The 10,537-nt window shown below is 34.9% G+C and overlaps 1 protein-coding gene across 1 annotated transcript in view; it reads right to left on the bottom strand.

Moving 5' to 3' along the window:
- Positions 1-924: 924 nt before the first annotated feature.
- The window catches only part of LOC126967691 (chromosome transmission fidelity protein 18 homolog), a 77,911-nt gene continuing 68,298 nt past the window's right edge, over positions 925-10,537 (bottom strand). Inside the window, exons 15-16 of the mRNA XM_050812277.1 lie at positions 8,315-8,369; positions 925-1,162 (exon numbers count right to left, since the gene is read on the bottom strand). Coding sequence (XP_050668234.1) covers positions 1,059-1,162; positions 8,315-8,369 — 159 coding nt within the window. The 3' untranslated portion in view covers positions 925-1,058. The remainder of the gene's footprint in view (positions 1,163-8,314; positions 8,370-10,537) is intronic.

Genomic DNA, 10,537 nt, shown 5'->3' with positions numbered 1-10,537 from the left:
TCTGTTGAGCTCGCATCCGGACGGCTAACTTGTTTCCGTTGACCCTCCTCTGGGGTCGTCGGACCTCTGACTGATCCGGAGCACCGTGCCGATCACGCGCCCAACACGGCCCCGCTTCTTAGGCTGTCGCCGCGTGTGGCACTATAGGTCAGCAGAGTGGGATGAGATGCGGTATTTTATTGCATCATACCGTCTGTCTACTTAATGTTTATTTATTTCTTTTATTTTATTAAATGAAAGTTCATATAATTTATAATAGCTAATAAAATGCTCGCATAGTGCCTTTATTTCGGTATGTGTGAATCTATACATCTACTGTATTGTACTATGTGTATGTACTCAATAACTATAATTATGTTTTTACTTATTAATCTACATTTTTTTGACTTACTCGTGTAAGGCATTTAGTAGTTGACGGTTGAGTATTTTTGTTGCATCTTTTTGCATATATTGTAATTGAAATTATTTGTAAATTTAATTGAAAATAAGAACCTGTAATACCATTCTGTTTTGAAAAGAGAAACCTTAGAGTTTCTTGCTTGTTCTTCTCTAAGGAAATCTGCCTTCCGAACGAGCTGTATGGAAAAATGACATACTTCAAGTGTAATGCAATTCACCTACGAAATGAAATATTTTTGATTTTGTTTGATCTCTGCATCTTCCAACGCATTTATCACGGGGTACTCAGAGGATCAAATACCAGCTGCTGTTTTCCCAAACCGATACGACTTAGGGACCTTCAAAAAAAGAGCATACCTTAAAGGCTGGCAACGCATTTCTTGACACGTGTTATTGCGAATGTCCATGACCGGTTACCTCACCACTCCCCATCCCATGAGCCTCTTGCCCATTTTCCCTCTCTTATATATATAAAAGGTTATGTAATAAAGTAAATGACTCTTATTTTAAATATAAAAAACAACAGAAAGTTCAACTTTTTTTATTACGAAGCATAATCTTAAAACAACAAAAATCTTAAACTTATACAAAGGCACTCTTAACTATTTTAAATAATATATTAAACATGTTTAACAGAGTAATAATAGCTCAAAGAGATTTTACAACAAGTCCCTCATGCGTACGTTTCTTCTGACTGCATTATTGTATCCTTCTCTGTACTGGTAGAATACGGTGCTTGAAGATATTACATCCGCCAATGCATCTGTGGACAAACAAGTAATTAATATTATTTAAAAAAAAGATTATTTTAAAAGAAAAAAGGAAAGATTATACGGTTAGGTCGTTAGCCGTCTGTTAAGACATTTTATCTCATAAACTCGTGGAAGAATCAAGTTGAAGTTAGCAATATCAAATACTAACATTTTGTGTTCCTTGAAAAGCTCCTTAGGGTACTTAGTAAAAGGAATTACTATTTAAGAGTAATTCGTTACCTATACAAACATCCCATTAACTTTAAATCATTAGACCATCAAATTCACCATTGGAGTCCTTTTCAAAGGAGCCTATTTGTGCCGTGAAGAAGTAATGTGTTATTATGTTTCGATCTGAAGGGCGCCGTGGAATTACTGGGCAAATGACACCAAGGTGACGAGTGCAATTGTAGTGTAGCTTAGAATTTTTGGGTTTTTCTAGAATCCAGAGTGGCACTGTATTGTAATGGGCAGGGCGTATCAATTACCATCAGCTGAACGCCCTGTTCGTCTCATCCCTTATTTTCATAAAAAAAAAAATTGCGAGTAGCAAGGTTTTGGGGTAAAGTAATAGAAAAATAAATCGAAAAGCGTCTTCTCGAGTGATTGCACTGTTTGATCACTTTTCTATATTGCTTCATTTAGTCTTTATATTTATTACTTTTATAGTGAAACCTTAGTGTCACAATTTGTATATTCCCCGTGCGTTGAGATGGGAAAAGGCCGCCATCTTAGTAACTTCACACCGTTTGCATAAAGTTGACTGCCTCCCAACATCAAGAAGATCCAAATGAATCAAATCATAAGTTATACAAATGATAAGGTTTAGCTTTTATAATAAGAGGAAGTGGCAAGAAACCTCTTTTACACTTATTATCAATATTTACAGGTACATAATTTCACAAATTATTTTAAATACAATCACTGCAAAGCGATGCAAAAATACTCAAACGTCATGAATCGGTGATTTCAAGTCAGACACGCAAAGCACATGACCTGAATCAAACTACATACAACTATAATATACCTTCTTTAAAGGAGCCATATAGCAATTGAGACAGAATAAAGAATATTACACAAATAAAATTCGAAAATAAAATTTTATGAACGATGCGAAAAGTAGATCCGAATCCGATCCGAATCCGATCCGAAAGTAGATGAAGCCACAACCTGAGAGTTGAACAAAGCATACAGGATACAGTCACTCGAACCGTTAGCTCAGTTGGCAGAGCACTGGCACGGAACGCCAGAGGTCGTGGGTTCGAGTCCCGCATCGTTCATAAAATTTTGTATTCAAATTTTATTTGTGTATTAATGCTAGAAGTGAGGGTTATCACAAAAACATAACAAATTATAAAGAATATTGGACGAACTTTTTCATACAACATAATTTTGGAAATATATAAGAAAGGTTGTGAAAATATTTACTATAAAACACGACGAAATATCCACACCAAATGCACGCAGATGTTCAAATATATAAAGCCATATAACTGTGGTTCAATCGCACAATCACCGATAATAAACTTCGATAACAAAGTAAATTTATAATTGAGGACAAATAAAATCTCTCCATATTATCCGGAGCTCAAAATTAATAGCATTTAACTAAAATCAAGTAAGAAGCAGAGATACTGTAATGGGATTCCTAAAGCTCTTCGTCCACTACAAACGTTGCTCTATTTAAATGTAGCTTATTATATTATTGTTTCATAAGACGATTAATAAAGGTAATAACAAAATAATTTTAATGTCCTTAGCCGATTATTTTCAGTATGAGCAACTTTTTGTATCGGTGTTTTTATAATGTATATGATTTATTCGCCTTTGATTTCAATGTGATTTATGAGAAGACTGCTAATCTGACAGGCAGTGCATGCATATTAAACGGTAGTAGTTGTTTGTATATAGTTGGCACACAGGGCATTATTATTAAGTTTTTGATTAAAATCAGTTAAAATGAAACATTTTGGTATAAACGGGAAGTCTGAGTAATGAAGTAGTGTAATTACTATTAATTATTAAGTTTATAAATGGCATGCATACAATGATTGATTCTTGTTCTTTTAAACATAAAATAAATTATATCGATCGATATATTTATCTGATATAAACATACTCTTTAAATATTTGGTAATAATATTTTATTCTCTTATAGTCTTTTGGCTTGAAATATTAAACTAAAAACCCGATTAATAAATATTTTCTTACTTTGTTTTTGAACAAGGGCTGATTCCGTTCAGATAACAAAAGTTGGTTACAGTTCTGTAACTGTAATAACTAAAAAATTAGAAATAAATAATTTTTATTAATAGCTATGCCTAAAAGAGAAAAAATACACTTGATGACGGCTAATGTGTCGAGACGCCTCCTCGAATAAGGACCAGTAAGTTTGTGTCTTTTTTTTAATTAGAGAGTTATTTACCAGTGAGAAAACCTCTCATATTTTTGCACAGGACGCAGGCTAGGTGGATACTACAGCTGCGCCTCTTTCTGACGTGAAGCAGTAATGTGCAAGCAATGTTGTGTTTCGGTTTGAAGAGCGCCGTAGCTAATGAAAATACTGGGTTAAGGAGGCTTAAAATATTAAGTCTCAAAGTGACGAGTTAAATAAAAAACCCTGAGCGGCAGCAGCGCGTCACACTTATTATTAGGTGAACGACTAGCTCTTATCGTTTCTCTTTCTCATAAAAAAATTGAAACGGGCAAGTGGCTTAACTGATGGTAAGCAAATACCTCTGCTTGAGCAGTGAGCATAATTTTTAGTGTTTTATGTTCAGTTTCTGCTTCAATGAGACTACAAGTACGTATTGTTTAGAAATTTAGATGCTAAGAAAACTTTTAACTAACAATAAATAATTTTGAATTATAAACCTTGTTTAATTAATAAAAGACAAACCTGATAATTTTATTTAAGGACATGTCTTTATTTACATTATAAGAAATATAGTACTAACCCGAATGAATGAAACCGCGTATAAAACGATATGTCATCAGCCATGTATTTTTTTATCCATGGGTGGCGATCTTGGGATGTTTAATATATCCGTTTGAAAACAATAAAATAATTCTATGTTTTCATAAAACATTTCATTTAAATTCTATTTCACAAACTGTTTTCTTCTATCCTGCGTATAAAAATGTATCATAGATATGTCTGACATGCTTTTATTGTAAAATTAGCGTAGAAACAGTCATGTATCAGTTTTTCCAAGAAAATATAAAAAAGAAAATGTGTATAAATACCATTATAAGGTTCCTAAAGCTAATAAAACAGTATAGAAAAAAATATTTAAAATTGTACATAGAATTATTTCTAGAGAAGTTTGACCATAAATAACGCTTTCCTGTAAACCTCGGTTTTCGACATATCTTCATCTACGTACATGATGACATGTCTACCGGACCTTCGATATATCGTTGACGATATCAGCAATTATACCAGATGTGTTGCCGGCATTTCAAATAAAAGACGCTCATAGCGTGAAGTCGGAAATAATGTAGGGACAGCAGATTCCATTACAGAAGGTGTACGATACATGCGAGATGTTCCTTATAAATTTTCAATTATTTATATACAGATGTAAACAATATAATACTTTTCCAAAGACAACTCCAATATGCACATAACTAAGCTTCTTAAACAATATATCGTCATCCCCGTTGATACCATAACAGATAGATATAGTAAAGTATAGCGCACAATAGCATATCTACAAGTGTGCAAAGCACTCAAATTGCCTGTTAAATCAAACAGTAAGTCGATTTCGAGACGCGCTCGGAACAATCAGCTTACTGGCTCATTACAACTTGGGCTCCATTGTTCAAATTGTTTCATTTTACGGAGTAAGGAGCCGCTATGTGTAATTAATCTCAATTTACATTTACTAACGCTCATTGCAATCGATATTTATATATAAGATCGGCAACGCTCCTGTGATTCCTCTGGTGTTGCAAGAGATTGTGGGCGGCGGTGATCACTTAACATCAGGTGACCCGTACGTTTGTTTGTCCTCCTATTCCATAAAAAAAAATATATATTTTAGATAACTAACTAACAAACTAACAGAACCTCGCAGTTCTTCGCGCGCGCATTATTTTAAAAATCGATACAATAAATTTGTTTCACGTAAATTAATTTAAGAAATTTGATTGTTCTCTATATTTCAAAGTTGTTTCAAACGGAAAGACGGTTTTCAACTGCCTGGAACATTAGATTCTGATGTGAGAATCTAGGAAAAAATACACTCCCAGTTAGCCCCGTCCTGACACCATAAGAATAGTTTTCCGTGATAGCGTTGTGTTCGAAAAAGAAACCGATAGAAGTGACGTAATAGGAAATAGTAACATGTATAAATTTAGACATTCGTATCATTTGGTAATTAGTATAAAGTGATTTGATATTTGTTTTGATTTTTTTACTTAAAACATTATCAAATTAAGTATTAGATAACCAAAAATTATATTGCATAGACCGAATTAGCGACGAATAACATGAAAACGGCAATCGGCTTGCTCGATTAGCGGTGAGCAGGTGTTCGGTTCCCGGCGGACGACAAGAATGAATATTAACAACCCTTGCCGGGTGATAATTGAAAATAATAGGCAGCTACGCCACGTTATGCCATCAAGTGATAACTGAAGTGGATTGCTTCAATTATTTATTGACGATTAGGTATTTAAATACACAGCGTGTTTTATTATAATATGTTCCCTAATATTCGTGTCAGCAATATTATTACATTTATTAAATAATGTTTTGTGTTAACAAGCTCTACCAATGTAATGTAGTCATAAGGTATCCCAATTACTAACATTTATGTAATAACCTGAGAGTTGAACAAAGCATACTAGATTTTTTGACGATACGTCACTTGAACGGTTAGCTCAGTTGGTTAGAGCACTGGCACGGAACGCTGGATGTCGTGGGTTCGTGTCCCGCATCGTTCACAATTTTTTTATTTCAAATTTTATTTGTGTATTAATCCTAGAAATGAGGGTTATCACTTTAAAAACATAACAAATTTTTTAGATTTACAAGAGCGACATCTCATGTCAATTTCCTAATATGCAAATATTGGGGTTGAGCAGGTTATCAACTGTAAAATAAATCCTGTAGATGAAGCCACAACCTGAGAGTTGAACAAAGCATACAAGATTTTATCAACGATACGTCACTCGAACGGTCGGCTCTGTTGGAAGAGCACTCGCACGGAACGCGAGAGGTCGCGGGTTCGGGACCCGCATCGTTCATAAAATTTTGTTTTAAAATTTTATTTTTGTAATTAATCCCAGAAGTGAGGGTTATCACTTCAAAACATAACAAATTGTTTATAATTACATTTATATAACTGTTACCTTAGATTAAGGAATGGTCTCCGCTGCGCTCCAACTAGATATCGCAGACGTAGTCGCAAAGTGCGGCAACTAATACTACGCCCAAGTTACGTGCCACATGTTCTGTTAATAGTTGGAACTAAAATGCCGGGTTGCGTTGCAAAACTTTATTAAAAAGAATACTACAAGAAATAAGAAAGACACTGGGATCACATATCATCAGTAAGTATTCTTTATTTCATTAATTTCAATGTAAAATAGCATGAAGCGCATGATACAAAATTTGAAAGATGCCATTGAGTGTCAAGATGCCACGCACACAAGCATCTAATAGTTGCCGTAATAAAAAAGCTATTGTTCTCAGATAGTGCGGTATCTAATTGGAGCGTAGCGGAGACCAATCCTTAATCTAAGACTGTCACTTATTTACTGTTATTTATTACTGTGTTAGTATTATTATTTTATATAATTATCACTTCAGTTTAAAGATGATTGAAAATACCTATAATAGCACATAATATTCAGATCTTTAGTTAATTTAACTTTAATTTGATTCGTGTAAGTTTGTTGGCACTATAGCAGTGCCAACTAACATTCACTAGCATTAATACGGTTGGCTGTCGTGCCCTATGTAAGCTAGAGTGCTAAGTTCATGTATTCATTACGGACCTACCCTGCCGCAGTACGCAGATCGCTCGCGATACTAAGCGGGCTCAATCGCACTGCAGCAGGATACCACCGGATAAGAGCCCCGTCTGTAGTTGCAGGGGGCGATGGCAACTTTACGTAATATTATCGCCGCCTGCAACTACGATGCAGTAGGTCAGCAGCTTAAATCTCCAGGGGTCTCAAATATAACTGGGTTAATAATGAGAAGACTTATGAAAGGATTTAACTTAAAAGCCCCAATACCAGCCCGTGGCCCACAGCTTCCTCCACACTGCGGTTTTCAAGGAGCTTTCTTAAGGAGCTATTTCCGGGACGATACGACATGGGTGGGTGGCTTCAAAAGAATCGCGTACTACCTACCTTTAAGGCTGGAAACGATACTGTGGACGATGGCGAGAATGGACCCACATAATTTAAAAATTAAGGAATCAGGTACAAGTTTATATTAATTAAAAAACTTATGTTTATATAAAAATATTGAGGCGCTAATATATGGGAGTCAAAAGAAAGAAGTTATTATAATTTATAAAAACTAAGTCATCTTATACTAACGGAATGTTTTGCGAAATTGACATCTACATTATTTTGATATGACAGTACTTGTCATTGTTTATATGGATGTTCTGACACCATCAAAATAGCTATATACTGAAATCAGTAGTAATTCACAATAAAATTCCATAAGATTAGTGTCGTTTTTTGATAGTACAATGAGTAGGTAAATTCTTTAAAAGTATCTATACCTGCTCAATTATTAGCACTTCCTACTAATAACCTTAACTATGCCACTGCTAACCAACCTTCTACATACATATATTATTATCTTTTAGCAGACAGTTATTAGGCATAGAAATAAGATACAAATTATTGATTAAACTTTACTATTATTTATAAACTTTATTCACATTAATTATATCTTTTTACTCCCACTTTTTTAGTCTTACTGTTCTACTGTACGTTCTGCAATTATCAATAAGTTTCCATGATGTACGCCACTTTCAGTGGGTCCCAAAATACATGCATACTCGCCCATCCTCTTTTGTAGGGCGAACTCAAGTTATTAGAAATTTTATACTTGCCCAAGTTTCTGCAGTGTCAGTGAGTGCATGATAATTATTTACAAAGTTATATCGAAAACTTTATAATGTTCAATTTACCTTGTCTTTGCGATGGAGTGATGGGCACTATCCTACCGAAGAAATCTTTATGCACCTGTAACAAGATTATTTTATTGTAATAATGGTTAAAAGGCTACAAAGACGCGCAGGCTCATATTTGATGAATAATAAAAAAAATAGTAGTTTCATCAAGTGTTAGCGATTCATACAAAGGTGTAGTTTTCAGGCAAGCCTTAATACACCCAAGTAGAAAATTGCACTTCCTCCCGAGCCACGATATAGTTTTTTTATGAAAATCAGGGACTAGACGAGCAGGACGTTCAGCTGATAATAATTGATACGCCCTGCCTATTATAATGCAGTGCCGCTCAGGTTTCTTGAATAATCAAAAAATCTGAGCGGCATTATAATTGCGCTCGTCACCTTGAGACATAAAATGTTAAGTCTCTTTTGCCCAGTAATTTCACTAGCTACGGCGCCCTTCAGAACGAAACACAGTAATGTTTACACATTACTGCTCCACCCTTGTTGTGGTACCTACCCATAATTTAGCCGGCTTTCTGTGCAAAGGACCCTCCCACTGGTAGGTAGTTCGTACACAGATTTTAACTTGGAAAGTAATGACCTATGTACAAAATATATTATTTGGTAAAATATTGAATAGTCAAACCAAAATACGGTAAGTGCGTAGGTAGGTCCTTACGAAAGATATAAAAATCTTTATGTTACTCTGGAAGAGATAACTGTGAGTAAGTAAACTTTACTCATTTGTATGATAATAGGTTTGTGCTGAGTAAGATATTAAATAAATACTTTTGATTGCTTGAAACCTGCTACTCATTCACAAACTAAAAACCAAACCGTTTTTAAATAAATTTAGTATAAGACATAACCCGAGACTATAGACATAACATTTGTATTCCGAAATTTGGAACTAAGGCAGGATAGGGATAATTCCACGCGGATGAAGTCGCAGCAACGGCAGTAGGTCAAGAGGACGCTCCCCTATGCGCTGGACAGACCAGAACAAAGCCCTAACCAATACTCCAACACAAAGCAATAGCCAGGGATAACTGGCGTAGAATCGCACGTCGTTCGACGTGACCACGACTGCTCTGTCAAGAGTAATCCAACGAAGAAGAAGCAGTCGCAGGAATTATTATAGTCAGTCTAATTATTTATATTCTCGCTGCTAAAGTACGAAGTGAGTGTGAACTAAATAGATATACTCGTATAGCTAACACGCAGTATAAAGAATTAAAAATAAAAGCAACTATTACGCCACCATCACACAGCCCGGCCCCTGACAACAATTAGCGGCGCTGCGCCCGCGGCGATCACCAATTATACACACAGCCTTCCGTTAGGGTTGTCTAACGTACCTTACGATGTATAATTTATATGTTATTTCCTATAATTATGGATATAACATGATTTTGATGGTTATCAATAATGAATTTAAACAACATATAAATACTTTAATGTAATTTTAATGCACTAAAGAGAATATAATATGCCAAAAAGTGTAGTATGTTATCCTGTAACCTCAATTCAAATTCAATTCCAAATTGCCTTTTGGAAAACCCATATCCAGGTAAATAAATCATAAGGTCTCTTAAAAAAGTACGCAATTTCCCTAAATAGGGAGAGTTGTAATAAAAAAAACTTTTTTTTTTATCTAGGAAACTACAACTAATCAAATTTCCATGTTGTATTATTTATAGAGTGAATATCATGTGTCTATATAACATAACCAGAGGTTTAATAGTACGAGACAGCCCTATCTACCACCTAAATCAACTATAACATCGTTGCACACGATTCTGGACCTTACTGCAACTAATTAACTGTTACATCCGTGTGCTATACGCGTGCAAGTGTATTTTGTTTGAGACAAGTGTTTAGTACGTCGTTAGTGTCGATTGTGGCGACGATATGTCGTTATACAGAGTGGCTCGCTCTTAACACGCTCTTCCCATCTGCCATAGAGTAATCACAGTACAGATAATATAATGAACAGCAGTTAGACATCGGAAAATTCGCCATGCTGTGAAGAATCTGAAAAGGTTTGGGCAGTGCCAACACCAGCCCTTGAGGGAGAAATGATATGGAATGAGGAGATGTTGTAGTTGCTTTGAATAGTCAATAAGTGATTTCTAAATCCAATTATTTTTATTTTTGTTTATTTACTAAAATTCACCAGTGGTCAGTTTCATCTATCAAAATTAAATTATGAAAGTATGTTATTTACGGATTTTTTAC

The sequence above is a fragment of the Leptidea sinapis genome, chromosome 13 (genome assembly GCF_905404315.1).
Source record: "Leptidea sinapis chromosome 13, ilLepSina1.1, whole genome shotgun sequence".
Taxonomy (NCBI): domain Eukaryota; kingdom Metazoa; phylum Arthropoda; class Insecta; order Lepidoptera; family Pieridae; genus Leptidea; species Leptidea sinapis.
This window is presented reverse-complemented; position numbering and strand designations above follow the sequence as displayed.